Source organism: Leopardus geoffroyi, chromosome C1, assembly GCF_018350155.1.
Source record: "Leopardus geoffroyi isolate Oge1 chromosome C1, O.geoffroyi_Oge1_pat1.0, whole genome shotgun sequence".
NCBI lineage: Eukaryota > Metazoa > Chordata > Mammalia > Carnivora > Felidae > Leopardus > Leopardus geoffroyi.
Window position 1 is genome coordinate 18,916,247 of NC_059328.1, and position 26,443 is coordinate 18,942,689.

General features: G+C 41.7%; 2 protein-coding genes across 3 annotated transcripts in view; one reads left to right on the top strand and one right to left on the bottom strand.

The window, feature by feature from the left end:
* Window positions 1-63: 63 nt before the first annotated feature.
* On the top strand, window positions 64-18,179 carry TMEM50A (transmembrane protein 50A). 2 transcript variants are annotated; one of them, XM_045476114.1, is made up of 7 exons: window positions 64-213; window positions 1,765-1,869; window positions 3,840-3,952; window positions 6,855-6,922; window positions 8,700-8,792; window positions 12,141-12,201; window positions 17,711-18,179. In XM_045476114.1, exons 2-7 carry the CDS (start codon window positions 1,777-1,779, stop codon window positions 17,754-17,756), a joined length of 474 nt encoding a protein of 157 aa, XP_045332070.1. In that variant the 5' UTR covers window positions 64-213; window positions 1,765-1,776; the 3' UTR covers window positions 17,757-18,179. The 2 variants fall into 2 exon arrangements, with proteins under 2 accessions (XP_045332070.1, XP_045332071.1); XM_045476115.1 differs by lacking the exon at window positions 64-213 and adding an exon at window positions 594-716.
* Window positions 18,180-19,942: 1,763 nt separating this feature from the next.
* The window catches only part of LOC123597369 (RH-like protein), a 36,890-nt gene continuing 30,389 nt past the window's right edge, over window positions 19,943-26,443 (bottom strand). The window contains exons 9-10 of the mRNA XM_045476110.1: window positions 24,680-24,753; window positions 19,943-20,155 (exon numbers count right to left, since the gene is read on the bottom strand). Of these exons, the coding sequence (XP_045332066.1) occupies window positions 20,129-20,155; window positions 24,680-24,753 (101 nt within the window). The 3' untranslated portion in view covers window positions 19,943-20,128. The remainder of the gene's footprint in view (window positions 20,156-24,679; window positions 24,754-26,443) is intronic.

Here is a 26,443-nt window from a genome sequence, read left to right on the forward strand (position 1 = left end):
GCCCTCCGTCTGCCCTTCCCCTCCCTCTCCGCGCCGCCCCCTCCGCCCCAGTCTCCGCATGCGCGACCGAGCCCCGGGGGGCGGTGCTGCTTCATCCGGGTACCCGGCGGCGGGTGGCTGTTTTGTTTTCTTGGCTGCAAACTAGGGGAAAGTGAGGCGGCCGCGCGCGGCGTGACACCTGGCTCGGGACTCACTGCCCTGGCGGGGCTGGCCGTAAGTGCCGGGCGGGAGTGGGGGAGGGGGTCGCCGCCACAGGCCGGAGAGGGCTCGGGCCCGGGCCCGTCTGCCCGGCCGGTGCCGACCGAGTCATCGCCTCCACCCTCTGGGAGGCTGCGGGCTCGGGTTGTGCCTCCCTGGACCCTTCCCGGACGCTTCCTCCGTCCGGCTGCCGGACCGCGCCCCTCCCCGGGACGTCGCGGGGTCCCTCCGGCGTCTCCGCGGTCCCCTCCTTTAGGGTTGGAGAAACAGCCCCCGAGAGGGAGTGTCACCGGCGGGTTCACGCGGCAGGGGGTGGCCGAGCTAGAACGAGTTCCCACATCCTCCCAGCCCGTGTCCACTGCGGACCGAGAATCCCGAGCCTGGGGGCGGGGTTTGTGCGGCAGTGTGACGGTAATAAACTTGAGAAAAGTGGACTCGGATGGGCTCGGGGCGGGGACATTGAGACGAACCGAAACTAACACAAACTGGATTGCTCTTCCTCCCAGGGAAAAACGAAGGTGAATGGTCAAAACTGGGCTTGTCTTAAAAACATATTAGTATTGGTTACAATCTCAGTTTTTAATATTTAATGCTTAAAAGGGATGTTACGATTGGACTCGTTGCTCTTGTTTGGAATGTCATGTTTTTGGACAATCAGGATTGCTGGCTACAAGAGTAGTTGAACAGACGGGTTCAGAGTCGCTGGTAGGAGTTTGGGTGTGTCTTGATAATTAGCAAGTTATACGTAATTCAGGCTTTTTCATGCTCTGAAATAGAGATAATGCGGATGGGTTTTAGGCCAGGTCTGCCTAGGTCTGCTCGCAGGAATGGTTTTATGTGATTTGTTAGGTCGGGATTCATCACAGCGGATGTTTTCGCGTCTGAATTAGTATTAACTTCAATTTTGTGCTTTCTTTTGGCTGGAAAACATCCGTTAGAATCAGAAACAGATATTAAAATGAAATTGGTGTTCTTTACTGGAAGTGACACTAAAACAAAGGGTTGGAGAAGGAAAAAATAATGAAGTGAAAGGACGGGATGTGAGTAGAAGACCTGTAGGGCAGTGTTTAACTTCTTAATCTGAGTAGAAACACATGTCCTATGATAAAATGTGAAAATTACTAATACAAGTATTTTTTCATCTAACTGCATGCTTTACCTCAGCCAAAGTCTATCATTGTCTCTCCATTATGTTAGTGCCCCTGGATTGTAAATGTTAAAATCACATAATAACTTAGTTTGGAATTAAAATTAATCATCGTTATACATTTTTTCAATATTTGGATACCCACCTTTGTTCCTAGTTCTTAAATATACCAAAACCATCTTTTAAATTAAAAAAATAATAAGCTAAATGAATCTAAATTTTGTTTTCCAAAGTTTTGATGTGGAAATTCATCAAAAATTAAATATTCTGAAGAAGTATATGTAGCCAAAATAAAGTCTTTCACTTTTATTCAGTTATCCCTGAGCTGTTTTTAATTATCTTCTAGGAACAGAAGTCATGTTTGAAGCAAGTAAATAGAAGTACTTTATTTAGTTGATTTTTCTGTTTGTTTTTTTAAGTGACTTGAAAAAATGTCTGGATTTCTAGAAGGCTTGAGATGCTCAGAATGCATTGACTGGGGGGAAAAGCGCAATACTATTGCTTCCATTGCTGCTGGTGTTCTAGTAAGTGTCATTGGTAATTTGGCCATTCGTTATTTTGTTTGTTTTTATGTGTTTTGAATTCTGTATGAGGTTTTTAAATATGTACTATTTATTTTATCTTTGACCACTAAATTTGTTTTAACAAATGTTGATGTTTTGTTTATGCGGGGGTTGAGTTATTCCATTTTAAGAGTTGACCTTATGGTTTGATATTGATTAGTAGAATGGTTGGTTTTCTTTAAATGCATGGTATATAAGACAGTAATGGTTTCTACATTTATTCATTATATGAATAATGCCTCCTTTTTGTCAGTACATTAAGTAACCAGTAAGTGTTTAAGAAAGAAACAGGTCAAAACCAGTGGAGAGAGATGGTTGCACTTTTTTCATAATCCAGAGTTAACTTTCTTCTCAATCTCAATGAAAAACAAAAACCAACCAGGAAACTCATTAAAGTGTATTGCCGAGAAGTAATCTATAGTGTAAAATTTTTATTGACATTGCAAATCCCTCAAGGCATCTGATATTTGTGTTTTATGCTCTTATGTGGTCATGTGCTCTAAATAATGGATTTTAAATAAACAAACAAAAATCTAAGTTTAGGGACTCCTGGCTGGCTCAGTCAGTGGAGCATGTGACTGTTGGTCTCAGGGTTTAAGTTCAGGCCCCACACTGGGTGTTAAGATTACTTAAAAATAAATCTTGAAAAAAGAAAATCCGAGTTCAAATATCTCCTCTTTGCCTAGTCTCTGACATTTATAATTTATGAAAAATGATTACCCTATATTTTTCCAAAGTAACAGTAAAGTATAAAAGTACTGTAGAGGGGCACCTGGCTGGCTCAGTCCGTAGAGCATGGGATTCTTGATCTCGGGGTTGTGAGTTCAAGCCCCACATTGGGCATAGAGATTACTTAAAAATAGAATCTTTAAAAAAAAAACAACAAAAAAAAAAACTACTGTAGAAATTCTGCTCTTACAAACATCCAAAAAAAAAAAAAAAACTTTACATTTTAGTTTATGAAGAAAATATCTTGAATAAAAGCATTGAGATGAGGGTAAAAAAATGAAAGAGGTACTCAGGCTAGCCGGTTAAAATGTCATTAATAGAGTATGGAGCTGTCTGTAACCTGATAAAAATAATTTGATTAGCCTAAATTAGTTATTTTTAAAGAATTGCCAGAAGATGGCAGTTCCCAGAGCTAACTGGGTCATGATTGGGAATGGGGGTAGGGTACGGTGTTATTTTCAAAACCTTCTCCGTTACTTACCAGAATTTGGTTAATATTTTACTCTTAAGTTTGTGGTTAGCTAATATTTGTGTAGTTTTAATGTTTTTCCTTATGTATTGGCCCTTGATAATATCCAGAACCAAATTCAATTAAGATAAATGATAACTTCGTGTTTAAATTGAATTTAACCTCACACGTAAAAGCATCCATACACCGCACTATAATGCATCGAAAGGAAAAGCGAACTGCGGGGCCCTTACCTATCTCACGACACCAAGAGGACAGCTCAAATGCTGCCAACAATCACTATTCCCCATATTGTTTTGAATAATTTTTTTTTGTCTTCAGTGATAACATCTTTCTGGAAGCTTATAACATCAGCCACAAGCCACTCCTTCTGTCGATTGGCATGTGAATCACTTTTTTCCTTTCTCCTGCCATGAGATTATTACAACTTATTTCCAGTTCACACAATAAGATGACAGACTTTATTACAACAATATAAAATAATGACCAAAGTGGGCTTAGAAAAGAAGTTCGCGTTACATGGTAATTGCTGGCCGACTTAAGGGTATCAAATATTTCCTCAGGCGTTAAGCCACGTGCACATTATATGCGAGAAACTGCCGGAACATTTAAGAAAATTTTGAAATTCATCCGAAGGGGTCTCTTAGATACTTTGCTTTCTTTTTAGCTAGTAAGATAGGAAGTTACTGTAATTTCTCACTAGTGTCACATTTTTTGTGTGTGTCTGCTTTAGTTTTTTACAGGCTGGTGGATTATCATAGATGCAGCTGTCATTTACCCCACCATGGAAGAATTCAACCACTCGTACCACGCCTGTGGTGTCATAGCAACCATAGCCTTCCTCATGTAAGTGTCACTGTCCACACTACTTACGTAGATCGCCACAAAATAAAAATGTCTTACATGTAGTCGAGTAGAGTTCATATTTTTAAATGTCATCAACGTATTGGACATGGATTAAAAGTCAACTCGCAGAGGACTTACAAAGAAAAGCAACCGTTGTCTTTCCTCTTCTCCCTTCCACCTCTCCTCTTCCACTGCCACCCCCAGCTTCTCTCCTCTCTCCTCTTCCTTCTGTACTGCTGATGTTTGTGACTCTACATTTAGGTCAGAAACTGTGTCCTTTGTCTAAGCGTTTGTTTATTCACTCAGCCAACAAATATTCTTTAAGCTTTTATGTTCCAGCCTCTGCTCTAGGTATAGGAAATACAGCAGTGAATAAAACAGGAGGAAGGAAATCCATGCACTTATGGAATTTATACTCAAATGAGCGAGGCAGAGAGTAACCAAGGAGAAATAAATTGTATATATAGCCTGTGAGATACCAGGAAGTGTCACAGAGAAGGCAGATAGATGTCAGCAAGGGTACAGAAATTTTCAGTAGAGTCAAGGAAGGCCTTATGAAGAAGGCGCTTTCATAGGAAAGACTTGAAGAAATGAAGGAGGTGATTGTGGGGCTATATGAGAGAGGATCATTCCAGTCCTATGGAATAGCAAGGACAGAGGCTCCATGGCAAGGAGACCAGGATGGCTGGAGTAAAGGGTCAAGGTCATAAAAGCCAGAGAAAACTGAGGAGACTAAAGAGGCATGAGAACGAAATGTGTTTCATGATTCTGCTCTTTTGCTGTTAAGAGCATTATTGGGCCAACTGGGGAACTTGAATGACGTCTGAAGATTAGATGGTGGTAATGCATCATTGTTAGTATCCCAGTTTCGAGGCTTGTATTGTTCTCTGAAACTGTCTTGTTTGTAGGAAACACATACACATTTCTAGGGTGATGGAGCATCAGGTTGGCAACTTTCAAAATTTACTTGAACTGTACTTGACATCTTTTGTGTAAGTTTGAGATTATATGTGAAATTAGTAATGCCAGAGAGCAAATGGAGATTGTTCATTTCAGAATGTGCCTGATAGTGGAGACTGACATGGCAGGGGCGTGACTGTTTGACAGAGGGCTAGAAAGTTTATTGAGATGGCTCAGCAAGGAGAAAAAAAAGAGCAAAGTACCACTAACCCAAGAACATCTGCATTTTTAAAAAACACTAAGCTTGTTTGGGGCGCCTGGGTGTCTCAATAGGTTAAGCGTCCAACTTTGGCTCAGGTCACGATCTCATGGTTGGTAGGTTCGAGCCCCCCGTTGGGCTCTGTGCTGACAGCTCAGAGCCCGGAGCCTGCTTCAGATTCTCCCTCTCTTTTTCTGTCCCTCACCTGCTTGTGCGCTATCTCTCTCTCTCTTTTCCTCTCTAAAAAATAAGTAAAACATTTTTAAAAATTTTTATTAAAAAAAAAACTATGCTTGTTTTAAAATGTATTTATTTTGTGTACCAGATAATGTGGTTGATAATAGAGATCACTGAACATAATTATGAGTATTTTGATCATTCTAAAACTTAGATTTGAATGAATATTATGACTTCATATTATTATTTAAAAAATTAGGGTTCACATAGTCAACACATTTATTGGGCACCTGCTATGTGCCAAGCCCTGTGCCAGGCACTGAGAATAAAAATGGGAAACAAGGTAGACACAGTCCTTGCCCTCATGAAGCTTACATTCTAGTGGTAGACACACACACACACACACACACACACACACACACACACACGAGTGGAGAGATATATAGATATACACACAGATAATAGTGTGTATAAAATTTTATAACTTTTTTTTTTTAATTTTTTTTTTCAACGTTTATTTATTTTTGGGACAGAGAGAGACAGAGCATGAACGGGGGAGGGGCAGAGAGAGAGGGAGACACAGAATCGGAAACAGGCTCCAGGCTCTGAGCCATCAGCCCAGAGCCTGACGCGGGGCTCGAACTCATGGACCACGAGATCGTGACCTGGCTGAAGTCGGACGCTTAACCAACTGCGCCACCCAGGCGCCCCTAAAATTTTATAACTTCTTAACTTGATATATTGTTAACATTGTCCTGTGATGTTTAAATTTTTGAACAATTACTTCTAAAGAAACCCAGGTTATCTCGATTTAGAGTGGTTCTCTGTGAAAGTTAACGAAAGATTTCCTGTTTGGAACGTGTATCAGGGGCTAAAAATAACCCAACATTTTACCACTTGAATCCCTTTGATAATGTCTTCAGAGCAAAAAGCTGTTGTTTCGCTTGAAGTATAATTATTTCTCCAAACATTGGACCTTAGTACAGAATTATCCCCCAAAAAACCCCTCATTCCTAAGCCAATTTTAAGTACTTTGGGGTTGTCTAGGGACCATGCTCTCTCTGTTTTGTCAGCATGCATGTTACAGGTGGCGTTTGCACAAATGGAAAGCTAGATAGAACCAAAGCTAAAGATGGTTCCATCTTAGCAAGATCATTTTGAGGATTTCACTCTCAAACTTTAACAAATGAGACATAATTTTGAAAATTTCACTCTCAAATGTTAGTAAGCGTCAGAATCACCTGAAGGACTTGTGAAAACTCAAATTGCTGGGCCCCTTGCCCAGAGTTTCTGCCTCAGTAAGTCTAGGGTGGGGCTGGGGAATTTTCTCTGTAATCAGTTCCCGGGTGATGTTAATTCTGCTGGTCTGGGGCTGTCACCACTGCTTAGACGGTATCTGTTTCAAGGGACTTGCTTAAGTTTACATGAGCCCATTACTCAAGACTCATGAGGCCTCACCTTGCATTTGAGGCACTCTAGCTTATCGGCTCTAGTGATTTGATGTCGTGGGTAGTTTCCTCTTGGAGTCAAAGACCGTGATATCTTGGCTTTATTTTATTCACACAGGATTAATGCAGTATCAAATGGACAAGTCCGAGGTGATAGTTACAGTGAAGGTTGCCTGGGTCAAACAGGTAAATAGGTGTAAACGACATCTTACCGTATACATCCTTAAAAGTGAGAATTCTACATGGAAGGACCACTCGTCTAACCCCTTCACATCAGAAATAGGATGGAGGCCTGTCTAGAACAGAGGCTATAGGTTTCAAGGCATAAGGTACAAGTCACATTTAATCGAAGTCGGCTGTATAGTATAGGGTACACAGTCTTGAGTATATAACCCCATGCAATAATATGTACCACGGGCAGTAAAAGACAATAGCTAATAAAAGAATCCATGTGCAAAATAGAACTTCTAGTACTTTAAGCTATACCATATAAATTATTTTCTTCTCTTTTTTGCCAGCCTCACTTGATTGGATTGGCATTTTTGAAATAGTTTAGAATCATAGTACTTGGGGTGTGTTTTGAAATACACAACATAAATTGTACCATCTTAACCATTTTTAAGTATACAGTTCAGTAGTCGTAAATGCATTCACATCATTGTGTAACCAACGTCCAGAACTCTTTGCATCTTGCAAAACGGAGTAGAGTAATAGAATTTTGGTGCTTAGGTTCACCCACTCCCTTCCCTCTCCACTGAGACTCCTGGGCCGCGCACCCAAGGGAGGCCAAATTCAGCATGCGTGTGGGTCGGCTTCCTCGAGAGTCCCGTATACGCAAAGACATGGGGGGCACATTTAGTAAGCAATTTAAATGGTAAACAAAATATTACATCCATACAAAAAGGAAACCTACAAATAAATACATTTAGGCAAAATTCAGGTGACTTTTTTTCTTTTTCTTTTTTTAATGAAACCGGAGAAGCTGCAGGAGTCAGCTCCGATCTACACTCTCAGACTCTCTGGTTCACTGTCTCTGCAGATGAACTTAAGTAGCAGAGATACAGGAGCCCTGACCTGCCATAACCGTGAACTGTAAACGAACAGACAGATGTCAGCGGCCAGCGCTGATACTGCTAAGCCAGTGATAGCTAGAGCCAGGACTAGAATGTGGCCCTCGCATCTCTGACTAACACTGGTTAGCTAGCACAGCTCGGGGGGCCAGAGTCCGTTGTATTTAATACCATATCTAAAACTGTCAGCTTATTATTTTCATAATGCTCTTATGTTTTGGAGATGAAATCAGAAATTAAATACAGCATTCTATTTGCTTTGCTGTATGGAAGAGGGCAGTGTTTTTATTAAAATGTATTCGTGCCAATTAAAGTCATGTCAGTTCATCTAAGGCTGTTTATTTTATAGCAAATCTTCATAAATATTATATAAATGTGATTTAAACCTTGTTTGTCCTCCTCTATTAACATAATTTTAATGTAGCTTTCCTAAGCACCAGTCACAGTAAGTTTGAATTTATTTTGCTGCCTGACTTACCTATTCATCTATCACTGAATATGAATTTTTTGCTCAGTATACACATGTTATTGCCTCAAAGTTCTCTTGGAGGAGTCTAAATTTTGGAGTACAATTTCTAAAAATATATGGAGAATGAGCCTGTAAATATGAAACATATTTTGTGAGATTTTTATAGGATGGTTGAGGAGTTTTTCTCAGTATTCATATTTAAGGAGATTAATTATAGGCACTTAGAATACAGACCAGCCAACAGGAAGAAGGCCAACGTCTGCACTGATGAAAGATACTCAGCACATCTTTCATTCTTATTTTAGATTTTAAATGGCAATGATACATTTTTTCTGTTTTGGTTTTTGCTTTCCTTTTGAAAAGTTGATTGAACTGACTGCTGCCACATGAGAAACAATTCTGGTAAAATGTTATTTCTTTTAAGGTGCTCGCATCTGGCTGTTCATTGGTTTCATGCTGGCCTTTGGATCTCTGATTGCATCTATGTGGATTCTCTTTGGAGGTTATGTTGCTAAAGGTAAGAGAAAATAGTTTACATTTTACTTCAGTGGATTACTGAAGTTGTGCATTAAAGTTGGTTATTTTATTTGTTTATTTTGAGAGAGAGTGAGCGTGCACGGGGGAGGGGCAGAGAGCAAGGGAGAGAGAGAATCCCAAGCAGACTCTGTGTTGTCAGCTTGGAGCCAGACCCAGGGCTCAGTCTCACAGACCATGAGATGTAAGATCATGACTTGAGTCGAAACCAAGAGTTGGACACTTAACCGACTGAGCCACCTAGGCGCCTCAAAAGTTGGTTTTTTAATTTTAATTTTTATTTATTTATTTTTTTGTAAGTTTATTTATTCCGAGAGAGAGAGAGACAGAGAGACACAGAACAAGCTGGGGAGGGGCAGAGACAGAGAAATACAGAGGATCCAAAGCGGGCTCTGTCCTGACAACAGAGAGCCCAATGTGGGGCTTGAACTCATGAACCAGAAGAAGATCATGACCTGGCCGAAGTTGGAGGCTTAACTGACTGAGCCACCCGGACACCCCAGGTTATTTTAGAATAAAGCTTTTTTTTTTTTTTTATCTAGATGGGTCAGCTATTAGCATTTATGCCTGGGAACTCCCTTCACCCTATCAGTATTTTGTTCATTTGGTATGTTTTTGGTATTCCTTTCTTCTGTTTTGTTTTTTGTTTTTTTTTTCCTTTGAATAGAGCCTAGAAGTAATGGGACACAGCTCCAAACCTTGCTTCTCGTTGGCTTCCAAAAACCTCAAAAGCAGAATATATATGTTCTCAAGCTATTTGGCAAGTTTTGACTTGATGAATGATATCTATGCAAAGCTCTAACATCCTATAATTAAAATTTATTGAGGTTAGCCTCCCTGGTACTATGACATCATCTCCTTCTAGATAGAAAGTAAATGAGCACTTAATGTGCAAGTATCAGGCCACTTTAAAGCAAGGCCTACAGGAAAAGGCCTGCTCTTAGATCCCTGGTTGAAATTTCACCTTGAGGGACCCCGGAAAAATACGAAAATCCCTTAATGTTCCAGGTAAAATTGACTATGCTTTTCACAGTAAAAATATGGTATTAATGATTTGCAAAAACCGGACCAGCAGAGATCTAAACTAGCCCATATTTTAACCCTTTATTTCTTTGAACAAAATGTAATTCTTGGATTAAAATCGTGGGTTTCCTGAATTTTTAGGAAGATCTTTTAAGTCTTATAGACAGGAATGATAGTCTTTTTTAAATATGTATGTTTTTTGTTGCTCATGTAAGTTATTACTCAAACCATGTTACCAAAAATGTAGAAAAGAAAAAAAACAACTATAGCAGACTATAATAACGTACTGCTCTGAAATGTTTTGGTGTATTTCCTTTGGTCTCCTCTTTTGTGTTTTTGTGTAGTTATAATCATACTATAAATAAAGTTTCGAACACAGGCTTCTGCATTTTACATGATACCTTAAGTAGTTCTCTTGCTGCTACGAAATCTTTTATCACCATATTTTAAAAACAAAAATGTTACTTTTTTATCTGAATTCCATAATACTTGTTTATTGTAGAATACTGAAAACATAAAAGAGCCTAAAGAAGTAAATAATATTATTTGTAATTCTTCTTTCCTGGATATAGCTGTTATTAATACAGAGCCCCTTTTTGTAGGAAAGTGTTTATCTCCTAGAGTTTTTAGTGATTTTTTTTCCTAAAGGCTTCTGGAGTCAAGTTATGCTTTGAGAATTATTATCAGGAGATGTGTAATTTTATAAGTTGCCTTTCTGTAGGATCTTTATGAGCCATTGTTACCACTAATACGGAATATTTAATGCGGCCTTGTAGTAGTGAAGGCCTATGCAAACCAGCTGTTACAGTAATCAGATTAAGTTAAAACTATTCTGAGAAAAAGTTGATAATTTATCTATTCATCACACCTTGGCTCCAGTAGTAGAAACTTAGGAGAATTTCAACTTCAGTCTGGGATAAATTGGAACAAATGTTCCCCTGGCAGTCACTAGTGGCCACTCTGTCCCTCCAAATGTTCAGGCCAAAAACTGGGTGATTAAGGCCTGTCAAAGATGGTACCTCTTGTTCTCTCTCACCCCACATCAGTCCATCAGCAAATCCTATTGATTCTGCTGTTAAAATATATCCTGAATCCCACCACTGTATTTTTATGGATTTTTTTTTTAAGTAATCTCTACACCCAGTGTAGGGCTTGAACTCACCACCCCGAGAAGAAGAGTTGCACGCTCTACTGACTGAGCCGGCCAGGCGCCCCCTGAATCCCACCACTTTTTACCATCTCCATTACTGCCACCCTCATTCAATCCCTTGTAGTCTCTTGTCCGACTTCCTAAAATAGCTTCCTCTTTGGTCTCTGTTTCTCCCCTTACCCTTTTACTCTCCCATCCCCTCAGCACAGCAGCCAGAGGAATCCTCTTAAAATATGTCAGCTCATGTTACTTTTCTGCTCAGACCCTCCATTGGCTTCTCATCTCCCTCAGAATGAAAACCAGAGCCCTCACCATGACTGCAGAGCTCTATAGGATCTTCACACACACACACACACACGCACGCACACACGCACGCCCAGTTCGCCCCTCATACTTTTCTCATCTGTCTCCTGCTTTTCTCTCTTTTGCACACATGACCATTCCTCTCATGTGCCCATATGTTCCCACCTCCAGGTGTTTGTGCCCTCTGTTCTGCTGCTTCTGCATGGTCCCTACCCTCACATCCTCCCTGACCTTATGCCAGTGTCACCTCCTTGTGAGCTCTTCCTGGCCACCTGTATAAAATACCATCATTCAAGGGGCAGCTGGGGGCACCTGGGTGGCTCAGTTGGTTAAGTGTCCAACTCTTGATTTCGGCTCTACTCATGATCTCACAGTTTGTGGGATCAAGCCCCACATCGGGCTCTGTGTGGACAGCAGGGAGCCTGCTTGGGATTCTCTCTCTCCCTCTCACTCTGCCCCTCCCCCACTCATGTGCTCTCTCCCTCTCAAAATAAAAAAAATAAACATTTTTTTTAAATGTCATCATTCACTACACTTCTCTTACCTTTTCCCACTTCATTTGTTTCTCCTTATTTTCTACATTGTTTAGCTTCATGAAGATGAAAAATATTTTGCCTGTTTTATTTACTGCCATATTCTCAGCACGTAACGATGCTGAACATAATATGCACTTGCTAAATATTTGTTAATTGAAGGAATCACTTACTAAACCAGTGCTAGACTCTGTCACACGTATTACATCATTTAATAAATATTCAAACCAACCATGGTTACTAGAAAATTTAATTATGTAAGGCAGGAAAACCGCTGTTCACCAGTATATCAGAAACTAAATGTTTGCAACTATTTTTACAGAAAAAGCCATCGTATATCCTGGAATTGCTGTATTTTTCCAAAATGCCTTCATCTTTTTTGGGTAAGTTTATTTTGCATTCTTCATCCTATTTTCTTAATTCTTTTTTTATAATTGTTTCTTTTAAGTCACTTACTATATTTAGTTGCTTAAATTTACCCTGTCCAGTGCCCCTCCCCCATGCTATGTCATAACATGTAAAGAATGAGGCTGAGAAAGATATTTTAATACATGAGTTGGTTCGTTGCCAACCTTGGGAACATACACTGGTTTTTTAAACTGCAACCATGTCCCCTTTAATGAGGAACTATGATTTGTGTAGATTTAGTTACGTAACACTGACTATGTTCATTTTATTTTATTCTTTATTATTTGCCTATGTTTCTTTTCTTTAAAAAGAGTGTTTACATTCTTTTTTTCCAATAAAAAAAAATATATATATATATACATATATATATATATTATAGAATTTAGAATAAAATTTAGAATAGAATTTAGAATAGAATTTAGTGATTCATCACTTCCATGTAACACCCAGTGCTCATCCTGACAGGTGCCCTCCTTAATAACCCATCACCCATTTAGCCCATCCCCCCACCCAACACCCCTCCAGCAACCCTGTTTGTTCTCTGTATTTGAGAGTCTCTTATGGTTTGTCTCCCTCTCTGTTCTTACATTATTTTTGCTTCCCTTACCTTATGTTTATCTGTTTTGTATCTTAAAGTCCTCATGTGAGTGAAGTCATGATATCTGTCTTTCTCTGACTCATTTCGCTTAGCATAATACCCTCCAGTTCCATCCGCATAGTTGCCAATGGCAAAATTTCATTCTTTTTGATTGCCGAGTAATACTCCATTGTATATGTATATATACCACATCTTCTTTATCCATTCATCAGGACAATGTTCATGTTAAATCTGTATCTCTAACAGTTGCTTTCAGTGAAAGCCTGCTTAAAACCCTTTCTCCTTACAATTTTGTTTCCGAGTGCATTTTATAGTTCTTTTTATCCTTGGTGTTACTAGAACTTATGCATGAGATTTGAGGTGTGGAGAAGTCCTAACATTCTTTATCCTTCTGATGCAATGACAAATTAAAAGATTAAAAAATCCCCTAAAAAGGGACACCTGGGTGGCTCAGTCGGTTGAGTGACTGACTTCGGCTCAGGTCATGATCTCACAGCTCATGAGCTCGAGCCCTGTGTCGGGTTCTGTGCTGACCGCTCGGAGTCTGGAGCCTGCTTCGGATTCTATGTCTCCCTCTCTCTCTGCCCCTAACCCACTCGCATTCTGTCTCTGTCTCTCTCAAAAATAAATAAACATTTAAGAATTTTTTTTAAAATCCCCTAAAAACCTTAATACGTTTATCAATAATCTTCTTCAATGTTCACTCTTTAGGGAAACTAAGGGTCTGCCCTTTTCCCTGGCCTTAGCCTCCCCAACCCCAGCCCCACCACAGCTTCTCTTTATCTTCTGCATCAGGGATTCTTAACCATCATACCATGAGTAGGAATCTGAAGATGGGGAACCACCAGACATTTGTATATGCAAGACACTGGTGTTTCAGCTTGTTTCTGGGAAGAGATCTATGGCTTTCACCAGATATTCAAAGAAGTCCCTAATCCAAAAAAGGTTCAAACACTACTGTATGTTGTAGGACAGTCCATGGTCAGACTTTCCTTCTCTGCTCCTTCCTACCCACCCCCCCAAAAGGGGAAATCGAAGCCCCGTATCTACTTGAACCACTCGTGAAATGCTAATTGTTGCCATTCAGTAACATTCAGCAGTGATATTCAGACTTCTTCCTTCACCAGGAATTCTTGGAATTTTATAAAATCAGTTTGGAAATAAGACAAATGTGAACTTAGGGATGCCTGAATGGCTCAGTTCATTGAGAATCAGACATCAGCTCAGGTCATGATCTCGCAGTTCATGATTGGAGCCCCTCTCTGCTGTCATCATAGAGCCCACTTCAGATCCTCTGTCCCCCTCTCCCTGCCCCTCCCCTGCTGGTTCTCCCTCCTTCCCCCCCCCCCCCAATAAATTAACCTTAAAAAAAAAAAGTGTGAACTTAGGAGTGGCAAGAGGCACAACATCTTTGGGTCATTCTTATAAAACTAGTGGAGAAAACCTAAAGAACAACAACAATAACAAAACAATACAATAATAACAATAACAAAATAAACAAACAATAAACAAAACAAAAAGTTAAGCCACTGATTTTATGTGGAAAATAATAATGACCAAAGTTAATTGAGCAATTATTATGCACGAGGCACCTTTCTTTTATTTATTTATTTTTTTTAATGTTTATTTCTGAGACAGAGACAGAGCATGAGCAGGGGAGGAAGAGAGAGAGAGAGGGAGACACAGAATCCGAAGCAGGCTCCCGGCTCTGAGCTGTCAGCACAGAGCCCGACGCGGGGCTCAAACTCCCAGACTGTGAGATCATGACCTGAGGCGAAGTCAGTCGCTCAACTGACTGAGCCACCCAGGTGCCCCATGAGGCACCTTTCTTAGTGTTTTACCTGTATGCTCTCAGCCAATCCCCGGCACAGCTCTGGAGGACACCCCGTCATCCCCATATTATATGTGAGAACAAGCACAGAGAAGGTAGGCTCCTTGTCTGAGATCGTCCGGCTAGAACTGAGGCTGGCTCGAGTTCAAGCTCCAGCTACTGGGATGATGACATTTGAAATCTGGGGTGAATTCAGTTGGCGTTTTCTCCTTTTGCTGTCCGCAACCGGTTGTTTAGTGTTAGTTCTGTTTCCCTCCTCCCCCGTCCTTTTTTTAGAGTGTAACACTAGACTTCAAGAATGCAGCATGAGTAAACCTCATTCCTCAACGTATGAAATAAAATTTGAGGACGTTTGTTATTTTTTAGGGTAGTGTAGCATGCTTATGAGAAAGACAGCGTTGATAGTTAGGATTTCTTGTCATTTCAAGCTGCGGTGCTGAGGCTTGGGCATCTGTAAGGAAGGACCAAGCACCCTGAGCTCGCTACTCCCGTATGTCCCCAGCGGTAGAGGTGCCCCGAGAACTAAGTACCCCACAACTTCAGCCAAAGGAAGGCAGCATAAGGGTGCGCAAGAAAAGCTTCCTAGGGAGGGGATTTACTGAGAACCAGCCAGGGAGGGGCAAACAGCAGCCTTCTTTATCATTATTTACTCTGGCAGTGATAAAGGATGAAACAGTTTCCACGCTGAGATGCTGCTTGTGGCAGAGAAGTCACTCTGTCACAGCACGGAGGAACAGAGGATTGAGGGGGAAGATTTTCGGGAAATGTGTATCTCTTCCAATGAGAGAAGAAACACTAAGTTCATACAGCAGTTTTCATATGTCACAAAACCTCGGAAACCAGTCATGGACTCGTCTCAAATTACGATAAATTCCTTTTAATAATGCAACAAGTTTGGTTAGTTTCTCATTTGGTCCTGTTGTCCCTATTAAGTCTAAAAAGGAATTTGGGTTTTTGAAAATACTATAAGCAAAGTGAAATCAAATTCAGCAAATAGGCACTGCTACTAGGATAGTTGTAGCTGATTGCCTACCATTCTGATTCGTAACAGAACAATACTCAGCAACAGCCGAGAAATTACAGTTTCAGAAATCAGACACAGATGTCAGTACCAAAGGTGACCATCTGACAGTGTAGGAGGGACTGGCTTTTGCCCAAGAAACTCTTCAGATTACAATTTACATCTGTTGGGTAGTATTCTGAAGTGTGTCGCATTCAGGCTCTCTGGAGGGTGGAGGCCTGCCTCATCCTAACCAGAAGATAGAGACCAGATCACTTTTTGGAGCATTTAGGAAATCCTTTATAAAGAGACATTAACATACTTGCGAGAGTGTATAGACCGTTTCCTGGTTGCATTTTTGTTTTCATCAAAAGACGCTCAAGTGTTTATTTTTCTAAGGGTAAACTGATCATTAGGATTGTAGGCTTAACCTTAAGTATACACTGCTAACTGGGAAACAGATGAGAAAACAAAATGAAAACCTCCATATGCCACTGGCGTCTGCTTCCGTCTTCAGTTTCGCCCTCACGCTGGCCCCCCACATCCAAGGCCCAGTGAACCTGCCTCTGAATTGTCTTAAACTTGTGCCCTTGTTGTCCATTTCTCCTGTTCGGTCACCACCATCCCGTCCTGAGCAGTTCACATCCCTGATTGGTTCCTCCCTTGAATCCAGTTTTCCTGTGTCACTTTTCCTTCTAAAAACATGGCTCTAATCCTGTCATTTCCCTTGTTAAAATTTTTCAAAACTTGCAACTGTCTCCAGAACTCAACACTAGCGGCCATCCCGCAAGATTCTGTCCACAGTTCTGTCTTGTTTATCCTGTACAGTATTTTCTGTTTTATTGAGCTGACGGTTCAGAATCAAGAGATTTTTACATCAAAATCTGAATTTTTGGCTTTTCTTCAAAAACTGGAAGATCTGACGATCCTGAGCCTCGCATGGCAACCATCAGCTGGAGGCGAATAGTTGTTTCTTTCAAGTAGGGGACGCAGCTCAGCATAACCCCATTTCAGAAATCGGCCGAGAGGGGGGTCAGTTGCTCCCTGGAGTAGAGCGCACAGGCTGGCACTGCCCTCTTGACTCACTTAAGACTCGGAAAGCCCCTGTGGGCAGTTTGCCACCCTGGTCAATTGGCTTACCAAATCCTGGCCACCTCCATTCCCTCTCTTTCTTACCCCTTAAGCTCTAATCTAGCTGTACTGGACTCTTCCTGTTCTGCACCTCAGACACCTTTATGTGTATCTACAGATCTAGACCTAGACAGGTATCTTCTTATGTGTGTAATTGCCCTCTTGCCCCTCTTAAGTTGAAACCTTGAAGAGAGCTGTAGATAGCTCCCCCCCTAAACCCTGGATCGTATGTTCTGTGTGTGCGTGTTCCTGACGCCACAGTCTCCTGGGCTTTTCCTCCTGGGCTCTTCCCGAGGCCCCGTGGTCTTTTCTTCCTCTTTGCCTTTTGATCTACTGTTTCCTCTCCTGAAACCTCTTCCTTCATCAAACTAGCTTCTGTCCCTGCAAATCTCCCATTCAGACTCCTGCTTGCCCCTCAAAGCCCATCTCAAATATTACTGCCCCTGTAACTCCTTTTCTAACACATTCAGGCTGAATAAATTCTATAGGCTTCTGTGCTCCCTCAACATGTGGTATAAATACCTCCTCCCCCTTCCTCACCTCTCTCGCCATTACCACGCTGTGTCATCAAGAACGTGAACAACTTGAGGGCAGGGACCCTGTATCGTACTCATCTTTGTAGCCCTAGCATCTAACACATCTACACTCAAGAAAGGTTTGTTGAATGAATATGATAGTATGGTTACCTACTAAACTCTGGTTAACTTTCTAAGGGTGACATACGTCTTCAGCCCCTGGAAGCTAAGGCAGTGGTGGAGTTGGTGGGTAACTGCACATGATCAGTGTCTATTCTGATACATTCCATGGCTTTTTTCATACAACTCGTCAAGTCTTTGTTGCCAGTTTCCCACCATTTTCCAAATCTCACATACTCATTTTAGCCCCAAACTCAACTAGGTGTGATGTTTCTGATTTCATTTGCAGGGGACTGGTTTTTAAGTTTGGCCGCACTGAAGACCTATGGCAGTGAAAACCTCCGATTTACTTCTGCGCACCAGCCCTGCATGGGTTTTTTACTTCTCACTCCCAGTTTTTTGTAATGCCATTTTCTAAGCTCATTTTTGAGTGTGGTCTCAGCTTCAATTTGTGTAATACTAAAATCATGAGAACTTCCTGTGTAAGCAACAAAAATCGATTGTGGTAAGCATTGGATTTACTTATAAAATGTTGAAAATATGCCACATGAGTAACTTTAATTAAGTCTTATCATGGTATAACTTGTAAAAATCAATTACAGAAGAAATTACGGATACATCTCACATGAGCATTTGTCATATCTAAGGTCCAAAACTGTGACTCCAGTGCTCTGAAGATTTAATGTGTCTGTGTAAATGTGGCTTCTTCTGTGTCAGATGTTAAATAAGATATAAACATTTTCATGTTTTTAAATCTATACGGTGGCCAGAATTCTTTCTTGCTATACTTTGTGTTTGGTTTCTACAGTTTTGCCAAAAATTCTGCAAACATTTCAGTGTCAGTAGCCACTGAGGGTCTCCCAAGGGGGAGTGAACCTGTCGGAAGAGAAGCTCCTGATTTCAGCCACGAGGCTGCTCAGAAGTGTCCCTTCAGTACCACTGATGGGGGAGGCAGGGGTTGGCAGTCACTCAGCGATGACACATGGTCCTGGCGGGACGCTGACAGTTCACATCCACCATCGAAGGAAAGAGGAAGAGGATAGAGACTTGACACTAGGCTTTACTCTGGCGACGGGACTTTATGTTGTTGGTTTGACAGTCATTTGGATTCCAAGTTTCATCGTATCTCTGTACTGAACCACCAACCTCAAGATAGACCCAGCAAGGTCAATTATAATTACAAACATTAACTACCGCGAATTCTCATAGTCTGTTTCTCTTTGGAACCCTATTATCTGTCAGGCTCTTCCTGAATCTTGGCAAAATGGGAATCTTTTTTTAAAGATTTACTATGGGATAAATCTAAAGATAACTATGGGATCCGTGTTCTTCAGAACTACAGCTCGAAATGTTTTCTTTCATAAAACTTGCTAGTTAGCCCTTCGTGGAACACAAAATACCTCTTAGATGATTTAAATTTGTGATACTCTTTTCCCTACCAGCCATGTGGGCTTCTAGCACATATGGTCTGGAATATTGCCTGGGCATCCACACACACTCAAAGAAATGGCCGTGTTGTTGCCATCCCACAGCCAGTCATTCACGGTGGGTTTTTAGAGAACTGGAGGGCACCTTAGAGGTTGAAGGTCCACCTTCTCTTTTTACAGATGGAGGAACCAGATGGTGGAAACTTAAATTTCTCAAGGTCGTACATAGAACTAGTTTTGAAATCTTGAGTCGGTGTACCTCCACGATGGACCACAACATCTTCCCCTGTGCTCGGGGAATAAGAACTACTTTGTGAAACTGCTGGAATAGAAACACAGTGTCCACATTATAGGACTAAATATAAGTGAATTCTTAATTTTTCCCTGTTTTATATCATCTGCTCTGCTGATGTAGACAAGAGTTCACTGGGTAGCACAACACACTTTGTTGAGCATGAGAAAGAATCTTAAGAATTGTCAATAAAATTGAACCCAATACTGGGACGCCTGGGTGCTTCAGTCAGTTGAGCATCCGACTCTTGATTTTTGACTTGGGTCATGAGCTCATAGCTCATGAGATAAAGCCCTGTGTCAGGCTCTATGCTGACAGCGCAGAGCCTGCTTGCTTGGGATTCTCTTTCCCTCTCACTCTGCCCCTCCCCACCTCGCACATGTGCACACGCTCTCTTTTTCAAAATAAATAAACATTAAAAAATTAAACCAATGAAATAAAGTTAAATGTGTATGTTTAAAACAAAAAGTTGAACCAATATCTTAATTATGTGTCTGCACCCAAGAAAATATTGATAGCATCATCTTTAAGGAAACCAAACATTTAGGGGCGCCTGGGTGGCTCAGTCGGTTGGGCGTCCGACTTCAGCTCAGGTCATGATCTCGTGGTCCATGAGTTCGAGCCCCGCGTCGGGCTCTGTGCGGACAGCTCAGAGCCCGGAGCCTGCTTCCGATTCTGTGTCTCCCTCTCTCTGGCTCTCCCCCCACTCACACTCTGTCTCACTCTCTCTCTCAAAAATAAGTAAATGTTAAATTAAAAAAAAAAAAAGGAAACCAAACATTTATTTTAAGCTATTATGAAATGACCATTTAAACAAATGTTTAATCTTTTTTTAAATATCGCATTTATCTCTGACCTTGTCTCATTGTATGTAATTAGGGAGACTTCACTGTAAAGAGTGTCTGTTGTACACACAAAAAGGGTGAATAACCATGAAAGGAGGTGGCCTCGATTTCAGACAGGACTTCTGCTTCTTGGATGCTTTGGCTTAAAATCCAACAGCCAAATGAGGAAACTGTGAAAGCAAAGCAAACAGATGAGCCCTTAGACTTTTGAAATGTGGACACATACTGAGTCTGGTCTTTGGAAACTTCTATTTGGACCAAAACGCTGTCTCATCACAAAGATCTTAGAAGGTCTTTCATAAAATCTGAATTGGAAGAGCTCTTCGATAGACCTTCATTCTCAGAGCTCTTTGCACAAGTCGTGGATACACGGTGATCAGCTTTTGTTTGAATGTCTCCAGTGATGGAGGACACACTACCGTACAAAGCAATTCATTCCGTTTTGCAGACAAGTTCAACTTGTTCGGCATTTACACAGCATTGCCCACTGGGCCTACTTAAATTCTTTGGAGAAGCATAGAAGAACATCGTTTTCTTTTTCTCCATGACAGTCTTTGAAGTATTTGAAGATTGTCTTTAGGTTCCCTTTGGGTGTTCTCTTCTGCAAGCTGAAAATACCAAGTTGTTTGGTTGTGCTGTGTCACACCCACCAGACATCACTGCGTGTTGAGTAACCTGGATCACAGAATTCTAGAACCGGAAATCCGAGGAGCTAACATTTATGGGGCGTTTTTTTATGGATCATTGTGCTGTTGTTTCACACACAGTATCTCCTTTAAATCCTACAACAACCTAGTGAGATACTGCTATCACTCTGTCCATTTCAGAGATGGGGGCACTGAAGCTCAGAGAGACCCCAGGACAAGAGGTGGTGGAACCCAGATCTGCCTCCAGAATGTGGAATTTGAGCCCATTTTACAAACGAAGAAACAGCCCCAGAAAAGGAAAGTGACTTGCCTGAAGGCACTAGCCTGCCACTGGAGGAGCTAGGACTTGAATTCAGATCCACCTTCCAGAACAATGCTCTTTTTCAGGGGCCTCTCCAGGAGGAGAGGAGTCAGTTGGCAGGCTCCTAATCTGTTTTCCTACTTTGCTCTAAAAACCGCCTCTCCTCATTTCTGTTGAACAAGCATTTGTTGGATCCTTACTGTGTGTCTAGAACATTTATTTTAATCGGAAGCTGGGGTGATACCCGTGCGACAAGGCTAGGTTTCGAGAATTTTACAAAACAGCAGGAGGAACTCGTAACACATTGAGGTATTTTCATGCTAAATCAGTGGTGGTGTTTGTATTTCTTGGCAATGAAATCATGTTAAAAATAAGCTGCAAATACTTGTTCAGAAGCCAGTGGATGATATTCAGCATACTTGCACTCGTTTCAGAATCCATTCTACAAGCTTAAACTTACTTTACTCGACTCTCAAACATTATCTGTACCATTTCCCCACTGAAACTTCTGGGAGCTTCCAGCTGCCTGAAGGGTAAGTCAAGTGGCTCTAGCCTACCTTTCATCCTTCCCTTCACCAACTCTCTGCTGAGCCAGATGGCTTCATGCTTCTCCTGTTCCCCTTGCTTGCAATGTCTTTCACTTCCTGTCACTTACCCAAATCCAACACAACTCCAAGCTCCATTTTCCCTGACCTCCCCAGACTCAGGATCCTACCCTCCTCTCCTTCCAGCAGCTACTGCCAGGATCACGGACTCCGTTCTGAACAGAGCTATGCACCTAGAAAGACCCAGTCCCTCCAAGGGGTGAAAGGCCTAGTTTCTCTGAGATGCCCTCCTCCCCCACAGTACCCAGAACAGGGGCTTGCCTGCGGCAGACTCCCAACAAAGCTATTTTCTGCAGAAAGGTTAACTGTGGGATTAATCTGAATAAGTGGATGTCAGTGAGTCCTTGTGCTTTGGAAAGCACAAAATAAAACCCATGGGTTATTGAAATTAAAAGTTGAAGGAAGGAATTTACTCTCTTAGTGAAGGCACAAGCCACATGAAATCTTGTGTTATGAACTGAATTTTTGTAAATCAGTATCTGAGTTAGGATTATTGTCATCTACAGGAAGACAGGGGATTAGTATATGCAGTTTCTTGAGACCTAGAACTGTATTTTGTTTAGATTCGTCTCCCTGGCTCTCCACCCAAGAGCTCTGTCATAGATCAGGTAATACTTTAAATGGAATTAATTAGTGAATAAATGATCAGTTAATAATAGAACCATCCGAGGATGAGATGGGGGACCTGTGGGGAATAGCGAGTACCCCAACCCCTAAACCTCCAGGCATGGTCTGGGCAACCAGCAGAGGAATGTCCCTTCCAACCCCCAGGAGTCTGGTTCCCTGAAGTGCATTAGGAGATTCAATAATGTTTAAAATCCTTTTTGGATGGTTTACAAAAAAAAAAAAAAAAAAAAATCACCCCTGGATTTATCAGCTTTGGAAGTTTGAATTCTTGCCTCTTTAATGGATATTTGGCTTTTCAAATGAAAGCTGTGTTACACTGCTGAGTAAATGGCTCTACTCAGCTGTAAGAAATTAAATCAGAATAGCGGGGCGAGAAGTGACTGTCCTCCAGCAACTGCCCACAACACACACACACACACACACACACACACACACACACACACACACACACACGCTGTGTCTTTGGAGCCAGACACCAGTTCAATTCCTCCTTTTCCATTTACTTACTAGCTCTATCATTTTGGACAAGTTACTGCTCATCTTCGAGACGGGGATCCTTACTCTTGGGCACGGTTATTGCGAGGATAAAAGTCAGATAATGTTGAAAAGCATCTAGCACAAAATCGGACACCGGAGGCTTACGATAAACGATAAGTATTAGGCTTGCGTATTCCTTTGTGGTTGGTTAACCCCCCGTTTCACATTCATGTGTTGCTTTGCATTTTACAGAATGTAGTTACGGACATTATTACCTCTCGTTTGGTCTCCCAAACAACCCCGGTGAGGTAGAACAAAGATTACCATCCTTATTTTACCAGTAAGAGAGGTTGAGAAACTGGCCTATGTGACACCCTGCAGAACTGGTCTCCATTCATTGTTCCATCTTGCCCACTGCCACAGTGGCCAGTGTGAGGCGGGGTTCCTCAGATTTCCCCCATTTAGTTAGCAAATATTTATTGCAACTCAAATAATTGAGCTGGACATTTGTCCTGTTTGCGGCATATCTGGTTAATCAACAGAATGCTTGGCGTATAGTAGTTGCTCAATAAATACTTGCCCAATGAATGGCTGGATTAAACCAGTTTTCTGAGTAACTCTTTCACTAGATCACCCTGCTGCCGCCAGAGGGGCAGGAACCCTTGCAGGGACTGGGAGAGACCAGCTGGAGGGAAAAGCTGGTACGAGATGAGACGCTTTACAAGCACCCACGTAATGGGTGACTCTCAGAATAATTACGCTGGCGAAAAGATGCCAAAGAATGTTCCGTGTGATTCGTTTTTATAAAACTGTAGAAAATATAAACCAACCTATTGGACAGAAGGCAGTTAGGTGTTTGCCTGGGGACGGAATGGGGTGGAGCGGGGAGGGAGTAGTTTCAAAGAGGCATGAGGAAACATGGTGGTGACGGTTTTATGGGCATATAAATATGTTTAAATGTAGCAAATTATATTACTTTAAATATGTGTTTGCTGTCAGTTACACCTCCATAAAGCTGTTTGAAGAGGAAGAGAAGGAAAGAGAAGCGATGAAGAAGGGAGGAAAAGGACAAGAGGCCGGTTCTCCTTTTTGCCTCTACAAATGCTAATGCCAAGGCCCATCCATAATAAGGCTGGTTCTCTGTCCCTTTCGTGATCAGTATCTTGGCATGCCAGGTGGAGAAAGGATTGGCCTGGGACTCAGGAGGCCTGGTTCCTGTCTCTGCCACTCACAATGGTATGATGTTGGGCGTTAGCCTGACCTCTGTCAGCCCCAACCTCCCATTTATAGTTTTGCAATGTTTGCCCACTCAACCTCAGCATCAAATGGAAGTTACCTAAGGTGACACATATCAAAGTTCTTAACCAACCAAGCCACCCAGACCTCCTACACATATCAGAGTTCTTAGTGAAATGTGAGAGTGTAGGTCAAAGGGAGGATGACAGGAAATGAGCCCTGACCCTCTTTCTAGCCTAGTCATGAGAACAAATGCGACACGGAACACAGAGACCCACAGCAGCAGCTGCATTGTTTGAGCTCTCTGTTCTTTGGCTAAACGATCCCAGACTCCTATAGTATAAGTTTTCTTGTGTCCACTGGCTATAATTTATCAAGAGTTGTGTTCTAGATCAAGCTGTGCCACACACTCACTCGAGAACTTGAACAGTCATGGTTCCACTCAGTGTGTCTGTCAAATGAGGGGAATAGATTTGTTGGCCCCTGCAGGCCTTCTGGCCCTTGCCTTGCAGGATTCTATCACCTTCATGTCAAACTGTTTGCCCACTTTGATGACTCCAGATGGGAGAAGAGTGGCCAGCGGCCATTCTCACATCTCTGACCTTCAGTGACCTTGAGGCATCAGGGAAATGGTAACCTTTACCACCTCCCCAGCCCTCACCAACACATGTATACACACACGCACGCACATTTTGTTTTTATTTTGTTCTCCAAACACCAGGTCAACCTATAAACAGATATACCAGATATCTTTTTGAGTTCATTCACTCAAAATCTATGACATTAGGTTAAAAATCTTACCTCCCAGAAAGCTTGGTCATCAAAATATTTAGATACATGAGGTCCTCTCCATACTTTGAGGTTTAAGACCAAACCTGTTAAAATTCAAAATTACATGTTAAACATTTAGGGCACAGCATTTGTTATCTCAAAATTAATAAAAATATCCTATGCCAGATATGGTTATCTCCACAAAAATCCCTTTTTCTTCTACAACCAGGAGACAGACAAATTGGAGTGCTGTCCTTCCTGGACCAGCTTAGTTCATTCTATAAACACCTTTTAAAGGAAACTGGCAAGTGCAATTATATCTCCAAAGGATTAAGATGACAGTGAGAGGTATGCAATAGCCACGGGTCTGACATGCTTCCCAAGATGGAATAGAACATGGTGCCCCTACCTAAAAGTGGATCCATTAAGAACACAGGAACTACCATGGACAGCAACTCCAATTAGCTGGCCCTGTAGGTCCTGCGTCACCAGCTCCAATAAACTCTCCATGACCTCAGCTCAAGATTCCACTTGTTAGTTAGGAAAGTAGTTTATACCAACTTGCTTTTGTGCCTACTCTTCTCTCCACCCATCCCGCCCCTGCCCAGAGAGCTTGGCCCTGTGCCTTCCTCCAGCTGCACAAAGTTGGCCGAATTTCCCAGGATACATGAAGTGATTGCTCACCTTTTTTCTTTTTTTTTATGTTTATTTATTTTTGAGAGACAGACAGAATGTGAGCGGGGGAGGGGCAGAGAGAGAGAGGGAGACACAGAACCTGAAGCAGGCTCCAGGCTGTCAGCACAAAGCCTGACACAGGGCTCAAACTCACGAACTGTGAGATCATGACCTGAGCCGAAGTCAGATGCTTAACTGTCTGAGCCACCCAGGGCCCCTTATCTATGTATTTTTAATGATGATCGGCCCTCATGCATTAAATATTAAGATTAACAAGAGTACGCATGTACTTAGTCACATTTTCCTTTTGTAGGGCACACCTTTAACTGATATTGGCATGTAGGAGGCAACCAGCACCCTTCATTTAGCTAGAATTACTCAGAAACGATCTCTAACACCTACATGAACTTTCCAGATAGCTGATGAAAATCCATTCAAAATATGCTATATTTTCGTGTCTTATGAGACAACACTAAACACATTTGGACTTTTTTTTTAATCGGAAATATTGCTAGGAACATCCATTTATGAAATGCACTATATAATGCAGAGAAAGTATATAGCTGTTGGGGTTGTTGGCGTCTTCTCTCAGCAGCCCAAGCTTTATATGTTCTAGTGTCCGGCTTAAAGAATTTCTTTTCTTCTGTTAGGCTGTCTACTTTGACCTCTAACTTCTACCAGTGTGCCTTACTTCGAGAAAACTATCCCACCTCTAACCTGCCATTTCCAATCTGCCTGAATTCAGAAACCCAATAACCATGCTTGATAGGATCGTTTCTTTTTTTTATTATTATTAAAAAAATTTTTTACTGTGTATTTATTTTTGAGAGAGAGAGAGAGAGTATAAGCTGGGAAGAGGCAGAGAGAGAGGGAAACACGGAATCCAAAGCAGGCTCCAGGCTCTGAGCTGTCAGCACAGAGACCAATGCGGGGCTTGAACTCATGAATGGTGAGATCATGGCCTGAGCCGAAGTTGGACGCTTAACCAACTGAGCCACCCAGGTGCCCCCATAGGATTGTTTCTTAAGTAAATGTAGACAGGCCCCAAATCAGGGGCCTCTTGACAAGCGAAATGCTTGGCTTTAGGGAGTCAGGTGCTATCTTGGCTGCTTAGTGGCC

Excerpts from the sequence above, each read along its gene's own strand:
- TMEM50A (XM_045476114.1), top strand. The coding sequence starts at position 1,777 with ATGTCTGGATTTCTAGAAGGCTTGAGATGCTCAGAATGCATTGACTGG. Across the intron at positions 8,793-12,140 it reads TGGAGGTTATGTTGCTAAAG|AAAAAGCCATCGTATATCCT; the intron begins GTAAGAGAAAAT and ends CTATTTTTACAG. Across the intron at positions 12,202-17,710 it reads AATGCCTTCATCTTTTTTGG|GGGACTGGTTTTTAAGTTTG; the intron begins GTAAGTTTATTT and ends TTTCATTTGCAG.